Here is a 19437-nt window from a genome sequence, read left to right as displayed (position 1 = left end):
GAATGGGTGTCGGCCCTAAAACCCAAAGCATTTGATAGCCCAAGACGGTTCAGCCACACGTAGTTTTGCTGATTTCCTAAAGGGGGTGTCACACTCTTGTTTTATGACACCGGGTTATTAGCTTGACGTGGCACCGAGCAAAACCTCTGGGGCCGGTTAATTATCTACATCTGGCCGACTGCTCCGGGCTGACGGGGCCATATCTGGAACTTATGCTCCTGTCAACAGAGCTCCGGGACATTCCATAGCCCAGCTCATCAAGCACCGCAAACCCCGGTGTCGTTGAGAGGCAATTTCCTATGCTCTTTGAGACTTTGACATCCAATAAAAAAAAATTAACAAGGCGTAGCTGCTGAGACGGTGACCTATCATCACCTGGGAAATGGCCAGCCATGAAAGACAAGGTAACGCAAGTAAGAGGGAAGACCGATCTTACGATAGCGTCTTCAAAATTTAGCGAAACCATTTCGGTTTAATGGTTTCGGTCTCTTTGACCAAAATGGTGGAGTTCAAAACATGTTTCAAACTTGGATTTGATTTGACATTGTGCTGCTGATCTGCTTTTGCTGATGGAGAATTTATTGTCCTTGATATCCACGTTGTGAAATGAGATGAGACATGGCACTCCAGGGCAAACATGTGACGTATTTTCCGCACTATAAGGTGCACCGGGTTATAGGGCGCACCCCCAAAAATTAGTTTTTGGTCCTACATTTTCCATACATAAGGCGCACCGGATTATAAGGCGCTACAATGGGAACGTGGACAAAACAGTCAGATGGTTCAGTCAAACTTATTACCCCCTTAACATTCCCAAAGCTTGCAAAGAAGAAAATACGTGTCTCGGACATGTACGGAAACAGTGTCTGTACGATGTCACTCAAATGCATCGTTCCAAATATCATTCGGAAGGTTAAAGTCTTGGGATTCAAGGAATGCCAACCATTCCTTAGTTTCTATTTTATTTTTTGCTGGCAATATGCATAGGACAATTTAGTTTAAAAATAGACTCATCACAGAAACATCAAGATCGTTCTAAAACAAGATACCGGGAAAATATAAAGCCGCATAGCTCACCTAAGTTCTCTTGCAGCCATCACGTTCAATAATGATACGTAACCGTGGTCTTCTTACAACCGTGAATGTAGTAAATCCAGGAGAGTCAAATATTTACAAATACAGAATAGTAAAAAATATTTTCTCTATGCCGTAGTGCAACCCAGCGTGCGATTCACATTCATCTTTTTCGGCCAATTGCAGGCTTTGTTTCGCCCCTTTAGCCTATACGAGCCTGTAAATGATAAAAAGGATCCGCCCCCTTTACCTCCGAATAACTTTAGCCAATAGTGACTGATTCAAATGATGATTGACACATTGGTTAGGAAATGAAACGCCGGTATATAAATCCCAGCATACACCGCGGACGACTTCGCCTTCGGGGGAAAATCTAGTCGGCGGCTGCTTGCATTAGTTGCAAGACTTTGCGACTTAATATTGATCCATAAATAAGGCGCACTGTATTATAAGGCGCATGGTCAGCTTTTGAAAAAAATAAAGGCTTTTAGGTGCGCCTTATAGTGCGGAAAATACGGTAATATAGAGACTTTGAAGGGAAAAGAGATAAAAGACTATTATGATGAATTGGCAAAAAAAATCTATCGTTTTGCTTGGAAAAACTGACCTGAGTTATCATAATAATTTAGAAGCTCCCCTACTCACGACCATTGACTTACGAAAAAAGGTAGATACGAACATTTTTTCGGATGTCGAAGAATACCTGGATATTGCTGTAAGTTAGATTTTGTATCGTGTGCACCTTTTTCCGAGTACAGGACCGTACTGTAGTGCTTCTTTCCGCCACTACCGGCGTGTGGCGCTGTGATAGGCTACCCAGCATCCACCCCGAAGAAGAAATCCGCATTCAATACTGTATCTCCAGCACGCTAAAAATGTTGACCTTTTTATTGTCTAATATCTCGTGCATCCATTCAATATGGCTGGTGTACAGTGTAAAGAAGAGGTGAGCCGTTTCTTTTGAAACGAAAGTGGAATAAGAAAGCTTGATGCGGTTGAGAAAATGGTTGGATGGAGGAAGTCGCCTAACTCTTGAAGCTCATCTTCCAAAAGTAAGTTGAACTCAACTTTATTTATCTTTGTACAGCATTTTATTTTATCAAATGTTTAATTTTTAGTATAAAACAATACAGGTTACTTATATAAAGCTTAAACATACAAAATGTAGCACTGAAGCAACTTACGAACAAATTCAACTTACAAACGATCTCATTTGTAAGTAGGGCAGCATCTGTGATGCAATGAAGGAGAATTTTGAAATAATACCATCTTCAAGGCGCCACCATACTATACTATATTTTTATTGTTTAATATCTCATGCATTCATTCAATCTGGTTGGTGTAAAGTGTAAAGTTATGGAAGTGGAATAAGAAAGCTTGATGCGGTTGAGAAAATGGTTGGATCGCTTTTTTTCTGCAAAAAATTCCATAATTTTTAAATAATACCATCTTCAAGGTGCCACCATACTACTACAACACTTTCTCACAAAATGATTAAAGGCGTTTAATTCCAAAAAAAAAAAATTCTGGAAACGCACTGAACAAAGTAAGGGAAGAACAAAAATGAAGGTAACAACAGTTGAAAATTAGGAGGAAGTGTAGAGGCCTCTGCTGTGAATGACTTCAGCACATCTGCGCCCACAGGATAGCACTAGTCTCTTACACTGCTCTGGTGTTATTTTGGTCCCTTCTTCTTCCAGCCTCCTCCACAGTTGTCAAGAGACCAACTACAATAACTTTTGGTTTTCCAACAGTAAAAAAAGACATAGGGCGACTCAGGAGGTAGAGCGCTCATCTTGGGATCAAGAGGTCGCAGGTTCGATTCCCGGCTCCTATGTGTATATGTCGAAGTGTCCTTGGGCAAGACACTGAATCCCTAATAAGCAGGTAGGCGCCTTGCATGTCTGCCTGTCTGCTATTGGTGTGTGAGTGTGCGTGTGAATGGGTAGGTGGGAGGTCTTCATTCACTTGAAAAGCGCGATATAAATGCAGACCATTTATCATTTAAATGAACCCAACATTGTTTCAAGATATGTTTTCACAGTTTTGTGCATTGGTTTAGGGTTGTGATGACCCTGAGGAAGAAGCTGTCGCTGAACCTGTTTGGCCTTGTTTTGAGGGACCTGTACCACCTACCAAATTCTCTTTTATAACGTTACTGGCTTTGCTACAGTATCACAAGCCAGCAGTGTCTTTTAGACTGGGCAGAGAGCAACCCGTGATCTTTTTGGCTGTGTTGATTACACTCTGTATGTTTTTCCTGTCCGCTGTCGTGATCTTGGCATTCCACAAGGTGATGCCGTAGGCCAGAATGCTTTCCACTGTGGCTTTGTAGACCAGCAACTTCTGTTAAAGGGTGTTCCTCCTGAAGACCTTCAGGAACTGGAGTCGCTGCTGGGCCTTCCCCACCACAGCCATGGTAGTGTCACTCTCAGAGCTGTGTTTTTTTGCACACAGGAACAGGAAGCCGACATTTTCACACGGGGCAGGCAAATTTAATTTCATTGACAATTTAACGGCCGAATTAGTGACGTTAGGGACTCTGGGAAGCCTTTTTCTCAAGTCCTTCAGCTTTCTCCTATCGGTCATCTTCTCCGGGCATAATGGCGTGCCGACTCCTCCCGTGGGCACGCTAAGGAAGCCCCCTGGGCTGCACCATCTCGCAGAAGAGTCCCGATGTCTGGGGTACTCAAAACAACACCGAGCATTTCTACGTCATCAGGGCCTTTCTGCGTCAACAGCGTCTGGATGTGTTGATTATCTTATTGTATTCAATCGTATAAAATCCTTCATAGTCCAATGTATAAAATCGCAGCTGAGTCATGTTTTCCATTTTTGATCAATAGAAGCATGATGCCAACGTGTCAGCAAAAAATCAAAGTTGGTTGCTAAAATTTTACACTCTGTTCATTGCTGGCATGACCCATCTTTGTTATGTCTCTGGTGATTAGGGTAGGCGATACTGGGAATTGAAGTATTGATTCGATTCAAGAAAATACATGGTAGAATCAATTGATACGAGTGTTTTTTTAGGGTCTTGTATTTCTCCTTCCACCAGTGAGCCCCAACAGTGTTTCGAACTGGGCACAGGTCTGTCTTATCATCACACACCTGTCCCCGATCACCCTGGCCCTTTATAAAGACATTTTGGACAGCATTTGTTGTCGGGATTTTCATTTCCACTGTCATTGCTACCGCTGAATATTTTTTTGTTCCTGGTTTCTTGTTAGGGCTTTTTGTTCAGGTAATACACGGACTCACGATGGCTTTGATTGGCTCCCGATCAATACTTGTACCCAGTCCTGTCTGTCCCCTTTTGTTAGTCCGTCTGCAAACCTCAGTGAACACTATCAAGCCTTGTTCGACCCTGACTCCCAACTGTCCCGTTCGTGATCCCGTCTGTTCCTCGGCTTCGACCCGTTTTTGATCTCCAATCAGCCAATCAGAGCCCGCGGCAGTTGGCGCTAAAGGAGCGGGCACAGCTGAGTCACATCAGTACTCATGACAAGGACATTTTGTTAATAGTTTAGTGACCACTTATTGGGTGGTTACTTTGTTCCTTGTGTCTTCATTTCTTTGGAAATTGTCAGTTTGTGTTTTGTTCAGACATTTTGTTGTTTTATGACCACTTTTGTGTTATTTTGTATCACGGTTGCCGTGGCGCCCAATTGGCCCCGCCCGCGTGGCGCCAGTTGCAGCTCGTTAACAGATTAGATTTCATTCTATTTAAGTTCAATGTTCTCACTCTCCGTTTGTCGGTCCATCAACGAACCTCTTGATGGTTAGTTTTGCTGGAGATCAAAGAGATCAAAGCCAGGAGAGAAAGCTTACACGTGTTGTGAGTCATCATTTTATTCATATTTAGTTTCTTTTGTCTTTTATTAGCATATTTGGTGTTGGAGGAATCCAAAAGTAATTGAAAGTAATCCAGTTCAAGTAACCCTACCCAACCCTGTTCATGTTTCGGATCATTGTCTTGTAGGAAGACAAATGTCCGTCCCAGTCTCGGGTCTTTTGCGGATATCTTTATGTTTGAAGTCTGAAATGTGGCAAGAGGTCACAAATTTCTAGGGGGCCATGAGCAAGAGAAAATCGTATTCTCCACTTTCGAAAAACTGTGACTTGTAAAGCGATACAAATCGACTCAGGTAACTAAAATCAGTCTCCTGGCCGGAACCCGCACACACATAAGAACCCAGCATGCTGTAAATCCCAAGACCACCCTGGACCATGCAGACCACCGGGTTGTCCGGCACGCGGGAGCATGTTTTTGATCAGCGGGTCTGGGGACACACATAAAACCTGGTAAAGAGTGGTCAAATACCCACGCACACGAACGCACCACGCGCAAAGCTATAATACTGTCACACACTGAGAGACACACAGTCACACACATGGTTACTAATGGAGTCCTGTTTTTTATGGTTTTTTTCCTTACGACTGTCTTTCAGGCAGTGTTGCGACTAACGTGGTACAAAGGAACATTACTTTTCTCTGTAACGAGTACTGTGACGCAGTATTAAAATACATTTTGTACTTCTTTATTGTTACTACATGGTGCATTACTAGGTTTACCTTGCACAACTATTTATTTTTGTGCTATGATGACTATTTTTGCACCAAATGTATACCGTAAATTCCGGACTATAGAGCGCACCTGATTATAGCCGCACCCACCACATTTCGGGAGGAAAACCGATTTTGTACATACACAAGCCGCACCTGTATATTAGCCGCACGCGCCCACATTGAAAAAACGCAGTACAAACATGAAATTAACCCATACTTGATACAGTCCAAAAACACAGCCGGCAAAATGAACGGAAAATGATACCGGTACTTAAGATTTAATGCAGACCTGCAGAGTCCGGGTGCCCGTTGAAAGTAATCCAAGGAAAAAAGTGTATATTTCCAAAGGTAAGGGTAGGAAAAATATATATCCACTATTGTCGACCGCGTCCACAAACACGTCTCACCTTTACTCCACTTCCCGTCAGCCCGCGTTTGCCCCGCCCCTTCTTTCTCATTTGCTCGTGCAAAACATCAGAATAAGTTTCTCAAATAAATACATTACAAAAATATACAGTTGCAAATACATATTATACATGGTTACACATATTTACAAAGAAAGACGGTACACCGAGAGAGTTTTCAAAGCTTTAATAATAATAATATAACTTTCATCCCAAACCGTGACTGTGACAGGTAGCAACACGCTACTAGCAACACGCTCGCAACACAGTAAACAGCTGTTAAAAAAACATACCGTGCTTGCAGTAGGGACGGTAAACCTTCCTCATCTTCCTGATGTCATCAAAGTTGTCTTCCTTCAGTATGGGAAAGAGACTTTGTCATACAGACATCGTCTCACGCTCCCTTATTCAAAAACATGCTAGCATCACTCTCGCAAATTAAATTTACGTGCGGTAGTTCTGTTTCCTTCTATATCGGTGGTTTGAACAAATTTATTGACACTAATAACAGAACTGCCCGATTGCGTTTAGCTTGAAAGTTGCATCATGTGCCTTTCTTTTTGCAATTTGCATGATGAGGATATGTCTACGCTAAACAAATTGTGCACAAACTAAGAAGTTGCAGTCTAAATCTTACCTTTTGTACTCGAGTGCCGCTGGCGGCCGTTAGAAAAATGACATAAATTGGCCGCATCACTGAATAAGCCGCAGGGTTGAAACTTTGGGAAAAAAGTTGCGGCTTATAGTCCGGAATTTATGGTATATAAGTATGTTTAAGGCTTGTATAGGTAACTTGTATTGTTTTGTACTAAAAATAAACATTTTATAAAATAATATGCTTTGTAAAGATAAATAAAGTCGAGTTTTACTTACTTTTGGAAGATGAGCTTCAACAGTTAGGCGACTTCTTCCTCAGAGGTAAAAAGTGGCAGAAAAAAAGCGATCCAACCATTTTCTCAACCGCATCAAGCTTTCTTATTCCACTTTCATTTCTTTACACTTTACACCAACCAGATTGAATGAATGCACGAGATATTAAACAATAAAAATGTAGTATAGTATGGTGGCGCCTTGAAGATGGTATTATTACAAAATTATGGAAGTTGTTCTCTAATTTCGATCTCCAGTGTATATATCTTGTGAATTATTTGGGGTTTATAAAAGTTGCTGCTTCTAAATGTTATTGCCCTTCATTCCATTGCACTATTGTTACAATGCACTGTTCTTCTTCATTGCATTACAGACGCTGCCCTACTACGAACGAGGTTCCGGATGATGTAAGTTGAATTTGTTCATAAGTTTCAGGCTTGTGTAAGTAACCTGTAGTGTTTTGTACAAAAAATAAACATCTCATAAAATAATATGCTCTATAAAGATAAATAATGTTGAGTTCAACTTACTTTTGGAAGATGAGCTTCAAGAGTTAGGTGACTTCATTGCACTTTTGTTACAATACACTATTCTTCTTCATTGCATCACAGATGCTGCCCTACTTACGAATGAGATCGTTTGTAAGTTGAATTTGTTCGTAAGTTGCTTCAGTGCTACATTTTGTATGTTTAAGCTTTATATAAGTAACCTGTATTGTTTTATACTAAAAAATAAACATTTGATAAAATAAAATGCTGTACAAAGATGAATAAAGTTAAGTTCAATTTACTTTTGGAAGATAAGCTTCAAGAGTTAGGCGACTTCCTCCTCCGTGGTAGAAAGTGGCGATCCAACCATTTTCTCAACCGCATCAAGCTTTCTTGCGGTTCAAAAGAAACGGCTCACCTCTTCTTTACAATGTACACCAGCCATATTGAATAGATGCACGAGATATTAGACAATAAAAATGTCAACGTTCTTAGGGCGCTGGAGATACAGTATAGAATGTTTACACACGAACTCGGAAGAGGAAGCAGATTTCTTCTTCTGGGTGGATGCTGGGTGACCACTTACAGCGCCACACGCCAGTAGAGGTGGAAAGAAGCACTACAGTATTGTCCTGTACTCGGAAAAAGGTGCACACAATACAAAATCTAACTTACAGCAATGTCCGGATATTTTTCGACATTCCGAAAAAAATGTTCGTATCAACTGTTTTGCGTAAGTTGAATGGTCGTAATTAGGGGAGCGTGTCACAAGCCAGGAACGGAGACAGGACCCAATAGCGTTCGTTTTACTCAGTTTTGATTAAGAAAGAGAGCGGTGCTTGCTTTCACGGTCCGATGATCGTCGGTCACGGGTAGCCGATGGCAGGAACGGGGAAATGGGACTTCCGTGTCGAGCGAGGGTAGTCGGAGACAGCGAGAAAACAGGTCGATGGCCAGGACGGAGGAGCAAAGCAGAAACGGGTCCAGAAAAGAGGTCGGCAACAGGTATCAGACAGGAAACGGGGCAAAACAGGTCGATGGCCGGGACGGAGGAGCAAAGCAGAAACGGGTCCAGAAACAGGTCGGCAACAGGTATCAGGCAGGAAAACAGGGCAGGATAATGTCAAAGAGTACAAAGCTTGCCTAGCTGAGACCATAGGTTCGCAGACGGTCTGACAGGTTCCTTTCGGAAGTCAGGGAGCCAATCAGCGACCAGGGCTGTTGGCGCCAAAGGAACGGGCACAGGTGCCTCGTATCAGTCTGCACCAGGTACCAAGTACCAGGTACTTTTTGATAATGGAAAACCGAAAAAGGCGAGCTGGAACAGCGTAGTAGAAAAACTCCATAATTTCGTCAAAAACACACAATTGATTTATAAAAACACAACTATATTTATTTTACAAGTAGAAAAACGGCAACACTGTACAACATATTGTACTGGTAAGTGTTTTGGGTACACTTTTTGCAGTGTTATCCAGTCAAGCAATAAAGTATGTTAAATATAATGTCACAGTCCTTTAAAAAGACTGATGATTTTCCTCTTCCCCATCTTCTCAATGACCCCATATTCGTGCGTTCCAGCATGAGGTCCAGTTCTTAGCTTTTTATCCCGCAGAATTTCAAAATAATGGCTCCAATTTCCATCTCGGTCAGCACCAAATCCGAAAGCTCTCACCTGAAAAAAACTGTTATTAGAATCGAAGGAATTCACATTTTATGTTCTCGTTATTGCGCAGTAAAATCCTACGTGAAATATTAGCAATAACGGTGATAATATTTGATGCAGGAGCCACTTTATCAGTAGTGTATATGTGTCAGGACCAGAACGGAAACAGGACCCACTTGCGTGACGTTTACCACAAGTTTTATTGAAGGAAAGAGGAAGGGCTGCGCCCACGATCCGGTGTTCGCTGGAGGCGGGAAGAAAATGGCAAAATACAACAGCGATAAATCCAAATTTGTGATCCGAACACGTAATTGGATCTTTTGTAGCGAGCGATGGCGGTGTCAATGAAAAACAGGTCGATAGCCGGGACAGGAGAGCAAAAACGTGGTCAGAAACGAGTCGTAAGCCAGAACGGGAGAGTAGACGTTGTCGGGAAAAAAAAGGGGGTCGGAAGCCTGGACGGGAGAGCTGACATGGTCAGGATCAAAACAGGTCGTAGCCGGAGACAGACGGGAGCAAAAACGGGACAGGTGGGGGTAAGGGTCGAAAAAGGCTTGCTGACTGAGGTTCGCAGACGGACTGACAAAAGGGGACAGATAGGAGTGGGTTTAAATAGGGACAGGGAGCCAATCAGAACCCGCGGCGGTTGGCGCCAAATGAGCGGGCACGGGTGAATCGCATCGGTAATCATGACAATATGTGAGGACACAGGATTACCATTTTAAACCATTGGTCCAATGGTTCCTTAACATAATGGATCTCTTGCTTTATTTTGAAAATAAACTGTCTTGTTTTACAGCATAAATAGCGGCCATGTTGGATGATTTAAAAGAAACAGGTCTCTATGTCAGTTCTATGATATGTTTCTTATGGTTTTTTTTTTAAATGAATGCAACCAAATGCTGTCTGCAGCCACTTGATGGCATTGTTGAGTTTGTATAGTGTGGTGAGTCGGTTTGGTGTAAACCTGTTGAAATAAACCACTCAACACATTTCAATTCCAAACAGGAAAATGCCAACCTTTTGACATCAGATTGCACTAGATTTTTATTATTGTAGGGATTTTTCGAGCTTTAATTTTGAAAATCGTTGACACGAATTATTATTCACTGCAATCAGTATACAAATTTGCCTCTAGGTGTTGCTGGTGCTCCACCATAAATCTTTTTTTCACTAAGGACGTGATTGTGTTTTTGACAGTTGCCACCACCCACTCAGAGTATTAGATAGATAGATGTCTAGATAGATATATGTTTAAAAATATATATAGATAGATGTCTAGATCGATACATGTCTAGATGTCTAGATAGATAGATGTCTAGATAGATGTCTAGATAAATGTCTAGATAGACGTCTAGATAGATGTCTAGATATATAGATAGATGGATGTCTAGATAAATAGATGGATAGGGGTCTAGATCGATACATGTCTAGATGTCTAGATAGATAGATGTCTAGATAGGTGTCTAGGTAAATGTCTAGATAGATGTCGAGATAGATGTCTAGATAGATGTCTAGTTAGATAGATGTCTAGGTAGAAGTCAAGATAGATGTCTAGATAGATATATGTCTAGATGTATAGATAGATGGATGTCTAGATAGATAGCTAGATGTCTAGATAGATGGATGGATAGATGTCTAGATAGATGTCTAGATAGATAGATGTCTAGCTAGATGTCTAGATAGATGTCTAGATAGATAGATAGATAGATGTCTAGATAGATGTCTAAATAAATGTCTAGATAGATGTCTAGATAGATGTCTAGTTAGATAGATGTCTAGGTAGAAGTCAAGTTGGTGTGTAGATAGATAGCTGTCTAGATATATAGATAGATGGATGTCTAGATAGATAGCTAGATGTCTAGATAGATAGATGGATAGATGTCTAGATAGATAGATGTCTAGATAGATGTCTAGATAGATGGATGGATAGATGTCTAGATAGATGTCTAGATAGATATATGTTTAAAAATATATATAGATAGATGTCTAGATGTCTAGATATATAGATAGATGGATGTCTAGATAGATAGATGGATAGGGGTCTAGATCGATACATGTCTAGATGTCTAGATAGATAGATGTCTAGATAGATGTCTAGGTAAATGTCTAGATAGATGTCAAGATAGATGTCTAGGTAAATGTCTAGATAGATGTCAAGATAGATGTCTAGATAGATGTCTAGTTAGATAGATGTCTAGGTAGAAGTCAAGATAGATGTCTAGATAGATATATGTCTAGATGTATAGATAGATGGATGTCTAGATAGATAGCTAGATGTCTAGATAGATAGATGGATAGATGTCTAGATAGATAGATGTCTAGATAGATAGATGGATAGATGTCTAGATAGATAGATGTCTAGATAGATGGATGGATAGATGTCTAGATAGATAGATGTCTAGATAGATAGATGTCTAGATAGATGTCTAGATAGATAGATAGATAGATGTCTAGATAGATAGATAGATAGATAGATGTCTAGATAGATAGATAGATAGATGTCTAGATAGATGTCTAGATAGATGTCTAGATAGATGTCTAGATAGATAGATAGATGTCTAGATAGATAGATAGATAGATGTCTAGATGTCTAGATAGATAGATAGATGTCTAGATAGATAGATAGATAGATAGATAGATAGATAGATAGATAGATAGATAGATAGATAGATAGATAGATGGATAGAGAGATTGAGTGATTGAGTGATTGATGATGGATGGATGGAGTAGTTATTGTGTAGAATTTGGGTTATATTTCTGTAGAAGTAGTTTGGAATGCACACAAAGTGACACCAGAAAAGTTAACCACTCTTGTTCGCCCCCTAGTGGTTGCAGGGCCCTAAGCAGCCGCTTAGCTCGCTTACGCCTTAGAGCGCCCTCTTGTGGTTCACACATAAGTCCCACCGGAATATTATTCGCACCCTCGATCAAATTAAGAAAAATAAACTGCGACTTATACTCCAGAAAATAGGGTATTCTTTATACTTCTTACCTCATCACATATTTGCAGACTGAGCACCAAGGTCATGAAGCCCGTGGATGGGTAGCGGCCTTTCTTTCCCAACCACATTTCATGAGTATATTTCATGAAACCCGGGTTGATGATCATCACCTGTTGAAGGTCAAACTCTTAAATACTTCAAAATAAAAGGCATGTCAAAATATGCCTTTATACTATGATTCATATCTCAGACTCACCAAGTCTTTGTTGCCTCTTCTCTTTAGGTTTTCTTTTCCATTTTCTCTGTTGAAGGTAAAATGAACAGCAAACACATTTATAGTAAATACTTAAGCAGCAACACAAATTTATATGCACTGGTGAGTTTATCTGACCCCGAAACCTTTCCTAAATGTCGTTATGGCTTCGTTTTCTCTACCGGTGCTGTTTTATTTTACTTTTCACTACGGCCGAGACGAAAGCGCTTACAAAGGATACTGGACACAAAATGGAAAACACCACAGTTGTATCCATCCATTTATAGTGTAAGTCTACGCTTCTGTCAAGCGCAATCGGTAAGCAGATGGGACACGACAAGGAAAAGAGGACACTTTGTCATGATTTGCTAATTGCTCTCACCTGCGCTCACTTGTTTATCCCCAGCTGCCACTCGTTCCCTAATTAGTTCTTCTATTTAAACACGTCATCCTCATTCAGTCCTTGTCAGTCCGTCAGCAAACCTACGCACATGCAAGGCAAGTGTTTTTGACTCTGGCTCCCTGTTGCTGTTTCCTGCTCGTCCGTCCCTGGCTTTCCGATTGTCTCTAGTTACCTGACTTGTCTCGATCTCCGACCATGCTCAGTTCTCCCATCCCGGCTGCCCGACTTGCTTCTGTCCTCCGACCACACTCCGTTGTCCCATCCCGGTTGCCCGACTTGCTTCCGTCCTCCGATCACGCTCCATTCTCCCGTCCCGGCTGCCCGACTTGTTTCTATCCTCCGACCACGCTCTGTTCTCCTATTCCGGCTGCACGACTTGCTTTCGTCCTCCGACCACGCTCCGTTCTCCCATCCCGGCTGCCCGACTTGTTTCTATCCTCCGACCACGCTCCGTTCTCCCATCCCGGTTGCCCGACTTGCTTCCGTCCTCCGATCACGCTCCATTCTCCCGTCCCGGCTGCCCGACTTGCTTCCGTCCTCCGACCACGCTCCGTTCTCCCATCCCGGTTGCCCAACTTACTTCCGTCCTCCGATCACGCTCCATTCTCCCGTCCCGGCTGCCCGACTTGTTTCTATCCTCCGAACACGCTCTGTTCTCCTATTCCGGCTGCACGACTTGCTTTCGTCCTCCGACCACGCTCCGTTCTCCCATCCCGGCTGCCCGACTTGTTTCTATCCTCCGACCACGCTCTGTTCTCCCATTCCAGCTGCCCGACTTGCTTCCGTCCTCCAACCACGCTCTGTTCTCCCATCCCGGCTGCCCGACTTGCTTCCCTCCTCCGACCACGCTCTGTTCTCCCATTCCGGGTGCCCGACTTGCTTCTATCCTCCGACCACGCTCTGTTCTCCCATTCCGGCTGCCCGACTTGCTTCCGTCCTCCGACCACGCTCTGTTCTCCCATTCCGGGTGCCCGACTTGCTTCCGTCCTCCGATCACGCTCCATTCTCCCGTCCCGGGTGCCCGACTTGCTTCCGTCCTCCGACCACGCTCCGTTCTCCCATCCCGGTTGCCCAACTTACTTCCGTCCTCCGATCACGCTCCATTCTCCCGTCCCGGCTGCCTGACTTGTTTCTATCCTCCGAACACGCTCTGTTCTCCTATTCCGGCTGCCCGACTTGCTTCCGTCCTCCAACCACGCTCTGTTCTCCCATCCCGGCTGCCCGACTTGCTTCCCTCCTCCGACCACGCTCTGTTCTCCCATTCCGGCTGCCCGACTTGCTTCCACTCTCCGACCAGGCTTCGTTCGCAAGGGCTTCCTGCTCCTCCTGCCCAGCGAGCACCGGATCGCTGTTGTTTTTTTCCGTACGCCTGACTTCCTCGATTCCCCAATAAAGCATTGTGTGAAACGTTACGCGTTTGGGTCCACTGCCTGTTCCGGTCGTGACACACTTTTGAGGCAAAAGAGAATGAAATAAATGCAGAAACAATGTGATTAAGTTGCTAGTGTCATTTTTAGGCATAACTATTTCAAACGACTATGAATAATTGTTTGTGAAATTTGTAAAATCTAATGTCCATTAAGTATGAACATATAAAAAAGTGACGTATTGATGTATTAAATACTTTATATGAAGGAACCAACAATAGTACTTTTTATGCAGTATTTCTATAGTAGTATTTTTTTTAGTATTTCTGTACTTCTGCTGTATTTCGAAAGTAGATTTTTTTGCTGTACATCTGTAGTATTTTCGTTGTATTTTTGTATTATTACAGTAGTTTATGATTGTTTATGATGTATTTTTGTAGTATTACTGTTGTTTATTTATTCTGTAGTATTTTGTAGTATAGTGTTACTGTAATTTTTTTTTTGTAGTATTTTTGTGATATTTCCATAGGAGTATTTTTGTAGTATCGCCATAGGTGTGATTTGCAGTATTTCTGTTGTAGTATTTTAATAGTATTTTTGTAGTAGTACTTCTCTAGTAGTTTTTTATGTTATAATATTATGTATTTATATTTTTTAGTATTTGTGTAGAAGTATCATTGATGTATTTCCAAAGCAGTATTTTAGCAGTATTTTTGTAGAATTTTGTAGTATTCCATAGTAGTATTTTTTTAGTAATTCTGTAGTACTTATATTGTATTTCGAAAGTAATTTTTGTTGTTGTACATCTGTAGTATTTTCGTAGTATTTTTGTATTATTACAGTAGTTTTATGATTAGAGTATTTTTGAAGTATTAGTGTTGTATTTTTTTTACTATCTCTGTTGTAGTTTTTTAGTATTTCCATATAAGAATGAATTTTTGCTCTGTAGTATTTTGTAGTATAGTGTTACTGTAATTTTATTTTTGTAGTATTTTTGTGATATTTCCATAGGAGAATTTTTGTAGTATTGCTATAGGTGTGATTTGCAGTATTTCTGTTGTAGTATTTTAGTACTATTTTTGTAGTAGTACTTCTCTAGTAGTTTTTTTATGTTACAGTATTATGTCTTTATATTGATTTTAGTATTTGAGTAGAAGTATAATTGATGTATTTCCAAAGCAGTATTTTTGTAGTATTTCCACAATCGTATTTTTTTTAGTATTTCTGTAGTACTTTTGTTGTATTTTAAAAGTAGATTCTGTTGTATATGTGTAGTATTTTCGTAGTATTTTTGTATTATTACAGTAGTTGATTGAAGTATTTTTGTAGTATCACTGTTGTATTTTGTAGTATTTACATATAAGAATGTTTCTTCTATAATTTTAGTATTTCTGTAGTATGTTAGTAGTAAATTGTTAGAGTAGTTTTATTTTTGTAGTATTTCTGTGATATTTCCGTCGGATCATTTATAGAGTAATCGCTATAAGTGTAATTTGCAGCATTTCTTCTGTAGTATTTTAGCAGTATTTTGTAGTAGTATTTCTCTAGTAGTTTTTTTAGATTATAGTATTATATATTTATGTTTTTTTAGTAGTTGAGTAGAAGTATCATTAATGTATTTCCAAAGCAGTATTTTAGCAGTATTTTTATAGAAGTTTGTAGTATTTCTATAGTAGTCATTTTGTCATATTCCTTTAGTATTTTTTGAAACATTACCGTAGTTGTCTTTTTGTAGTATTTTTGGAGTAAATATTTTTGTAGTAGAATTTTGTAATATAGTATTACTGTAGTCATATTTTTGTAGTATATTTTTTTAAAATTCAGAATGAAAAAATAATAGTATATAGGTCCCAGTTTTCAGGCACCATGTTTGATATTTAGTTTTGCAGTTTTTATGAAGTATTTTTGTTGTATTTCTCTCGAAGTATTTTTGAGTGGACACGCAGTGACAATGTTAAAATGTAAACAAACTCTTGGGGGCCCCCTAGTGGCCTCTTAGCTTGCCTTTCACTAATTAGAAAGAAAAAGTCGCTCGAGCTTGAAAAGGGTTGGAGACCCCTGCTTGAGGATAATTTATGAGGAACATTGCCCTCTGCTGGCCAAATTTTGAAATTCACCTATTTTGAATTGTTTTTAAAGAAAAACGAAAATAAGTATTTCTTTGATTTTCCTGCTGTTTTACTGATTGTATGAATCTTCCTCCCTTTACTAATTTATTCTTGTGTAGAAACGAGATAAAAATACGCTAAACCTAATACTATAGTTAATCATTTATACATACAACATTGGCGGAATCCTCCCAATTCAACTCACGTGACCTCAAAAATGATAGTATTTTTAAAACTCTCTATTCCTTAAAAAGGGTAGAATGGTTTTAAATATGTTAAAAAACACTAAATACATTTTTTAAATAAAACAAAACAAAACATAAATGTGAACAACTAAAATGCCTTGAAATGGTCTCGTTCATTTGATTCCTAGCACCGCCCCCCTCCCCGCTCCTCTTTGGCTTAGCTAGTGTCACTTGCGGCATAGCGGCGGAGTCTGTGGAGGCTGTATTACGGTGAGATTATGGTAAACTGAGAGTTACTTTTTGCTCCTTTTTAGTGTAAATGGCACTCATTTTGATTTACATTTCTAAAATAATAACTTGTACTACATACTATATCGTTACTATGTTGTTACCGGGTTAATTATTTGAAATAGAAGAAAGAAAATGGAAAAAAAGAAAGAAAGAAAGACAGAAAGACAGAAAGAAAGAAAGAAAGAGAGAGACAGTGAAAGAAAGAAAGAGAGAAACAGAGAAAGTAAGAGAGAAAGAAAACAAAAGAAAGGGAGAGAGAAGCAAAGGAAAAAAGACAGACAGTAAGGGTGTGACTAAGAGATGAAGATAAAATGAGAGGGAGTTTAAAAAGAGAGAAAGATAAAATAGATACAGATAAAAAGAGGTAAGGAGAGAGAGAGAGAGAGAAGAAGGAAGGAAAAATCAAAAGAGGGAAAAGAACAAAAAGAGAAAAAACAAAAAGAAAGAGAAAATGTGAGATAAGTAGGAAGTAGAGGTTAATTCGACTCAGACAACCAGAAAAAGCTGACTTAGACTTTGACATACGGAGGGGAGAAGTTTTTGAGCAGCCATAGTAAGTCCTTTATCTTGAATGCGAAGAAGACCAGATGAGTGCTGTTGTCCAGATAGGTTGCACTTTCAGGATACATGATGCGATGAGTGGTCTTAGTGCCAACGTCCGACTCGTAGCCCTTAGTCGGCCCGTAGTTTATTCTGCAAGAATGAAAACATCCGACTTTAGTCAAATCGAGGCAAGCCATGTTCAGGAGTCTCAAAGGGCTGCACAGACCACAGACTGTTCTAAACTACTGACTATTATGACACCATCCCCTGATCTAAAACCGACATGAAGGCAAGGAAAAACTCAAAAACCTCAGTCAAGTCAAGTCATGTTTATTTGTGAGGCCCTAATCACAAGGAGTCTCAAAGGGCTGCACAGACCACAGACTATTGCAAACTACGGACTATCATGACACCATCCCCTGATCTAAAACCGACATGAGGGCAAGGAAAAACTCAAAAATCTAAGTCAAGTCAAGTCACGTTTATTTGTATAGCCCCTTATCACAAGGGGTCTCAAAGGGCTGCACATACTATTGCAGACTACGGACTATTTTTACACCACCCCCTGATCTAAAACCTACATGAGGGCAAGGAAAAACTCAAAAACCTCAGTCAAGTCATGCTTATTTGTGACGCCCTTAATCACAAGAAGTCTCAAAGGGCTGCACAGACCACAGACTATTATGACACCATCCCCCTGATCTAAAACCGACATGAGGGCAGGGAAAAACTCAAAAACCTCAGCCAAGTCAAGTCATGTTTATTTGGGAGGCCCTAATCACAAGGAGTCTCAAAAGGCTGCACAGACCACATACTATTGCAAACTACGGACTATCATGACACCATCCCCTGATTTAAAACCGACATGAGGGCAAGGAAAAACTCAAAAATCTAAGTCAAGTCAAATCACGTTTATTTGTATAGCCCTTTATCACAAGGAGTCTCAAAGAGCTGCACATACTATTGCAGACTACAGACTATTTTTACACCATCCCCTGATCTAAAACCTACATGAAGGCAAGGAAAAACTCAAAAACCTCAGTCAAGTCAAGTCATGTTTATTTGTGAGGCCCTAATCACAAGGAGTCTCAAAGGGCTGCACAGACCACAGACTATTGCAAACTACGGACTATCATGACACCATCCCCTGATCTAAAACCGACATGAGGGCAAGGACAAACTCAAAAATCTAAGTCAAGTCAAGTCATGTTTATTTGTATAGCCCCTTATCACAAGAAGTCTCAAAGGGCTGCACAGACCACAGACTATGGTAAACTATGGACTATTATGACACCATCCCCTGATCTAAAACCTACATGTGTCATAATTGCCAATTCAGAGCGCCTGTGGCCGCTCAATTGGCGCCAACAGCCCGGAGAGCTGATTGGCTGTTGAACTCCTTTTAAACCCTCGGCTGTCAAGAGATCCCTGTCAGATCGTTGTGCTAACCGTTGCTCCCAGCTCGCAAGCTCTCACGTACAGACTCTTTTCCTGCCCTGTTTTTCTCTGCCTGATCCTCGTTGCCAACCTGTTTCTGGACCTGACTCTGCCCCGTTCTGCCTTCCCGTTATCCGACCTGTTTTGCCCCGCTACCTGCCTGACTCCTGTTGCTGACCTTGTTTCCGAACTTGACACCACCCTTGCTCTCCAGTCCCGGCTAACGACTTGTATTTCCTGCCGGCCTTCAATCCTTCTCGCTAGAAACGGAAGTGCCACTACCGCATCTCCTGCTACCCGTGTCCGTCAATCCTCGGATCGTGGAAGCAAGCCCTTCTCTCCCTCTTATCAATAAAACCGAGTAAACGAACGCTACTGGGTCCTGTCTCCGTTCCTGGCGGCGTGACAACGTGAGGGAAAGGAAAAACTCAGTCAAGTCAAGTCATGTTTATTTGTGACGCCCTTAATCACAAGGAGTCTCAAAGGGCTGCACAGACCACAGACTATTGCAAACTACAGGCTATTATGACACCATCCCCTGATCTAAAACCGACATGAGGGCAAGGAAAAACTCAAAAAATCTAAGTCAAGTCAAGTCCTGTTTATTTGTGATGCCCTTAATCACAAGGAGTCTCAAAGGGCTGCACATACTATTGCATTCTACGGACTGTTATGACACCATCCCCTGATCTAAAACCTTCATGAGGGCAAGGGAAAACTCAAATACAGCATGAGGAAAATCAACATTACAAGCAACCTGAGGTTTTATGGTTTATTCAAAAGTAAGAGTAAGAGTAAATTGAATTTGTAATCAACTTTAACCCATCCAATGCT

At 40.8% G+C, this 19437-nt stretch overlaps 1 protein-coding gene and 1 long non-coding RNA gene across 3 annotated transcripts in view; one reads left to right on the top strand and one right to left on the bottom strand.

Moving 5' to 3' along the window:
• Positions 1-7289: 7289 nt before the first annotated feature.
• Positions 7290-19437, top strand: part of LOC148360742 (uncharacterized) — a 49641-nt gene continuing 37493 nt past the window's right edge. The window contains exon 1 of the long non-coding RNA XR_015851097.1: positions 7290-7324. This is a non-coding gene — a long non-coding RNA (uncharacterized LOC148360742). The remainder of the gene's footprint in view (positions 7325-19437) is intronic.
• The window catches only part of LOC148360744 (CMP-N-acetylneuraminate-beta-galactosamide-alpha-2,3-sialyltransferase 1-like), a 33272-nt gene continuing 22617 nt past the window's right edge, over positions 8783-19437 (bottom strand). For both annotated transcript variants that reach the window (XM_088341649.1, XM_088341650.1), the window contains 4 exons: positions 17149-17316; positions 12273-12318; positions 12067-12186; positions 8783-9080 (listed from right to left, as the gene is read on the bottom strand). In XM_088341649.1, coding sequence (XP_088197775.1) covers positions 8913-9080; positions 12067-12186; positions 12273-12318; positions 17149-17316 — 502 coding nt within the window. In that variant the 3' untranslated portion in view covers positions 8783-8912. The remainder of the gene's footprint in view (positions 9081-12066; positions 12187-12272; positions 12319-17148; positions 17317-19437) is intronic.

Source organism: Urocampus carinirostris, chromosome 8 (assembly GCF_059441175.1).
Source record: "Urocampus carinirostris isolate Australia breed hairy pipefish chromosome 8, RoL_Ucar_1.0, whole genome shotgun sequence".
Classification (NCBI taxonomy): domain Eukaryota; kingdom Metazoa; phylum Chordata; class Actinopteri; order Syngnathiformes; family Syngnathidae; genus Urocampus; species Urocampus carinirostris.
Note: the sequence above shows the minus strand (reverse complement) of the source record. Positions and strands in the feature narration are given on the sequence as shown.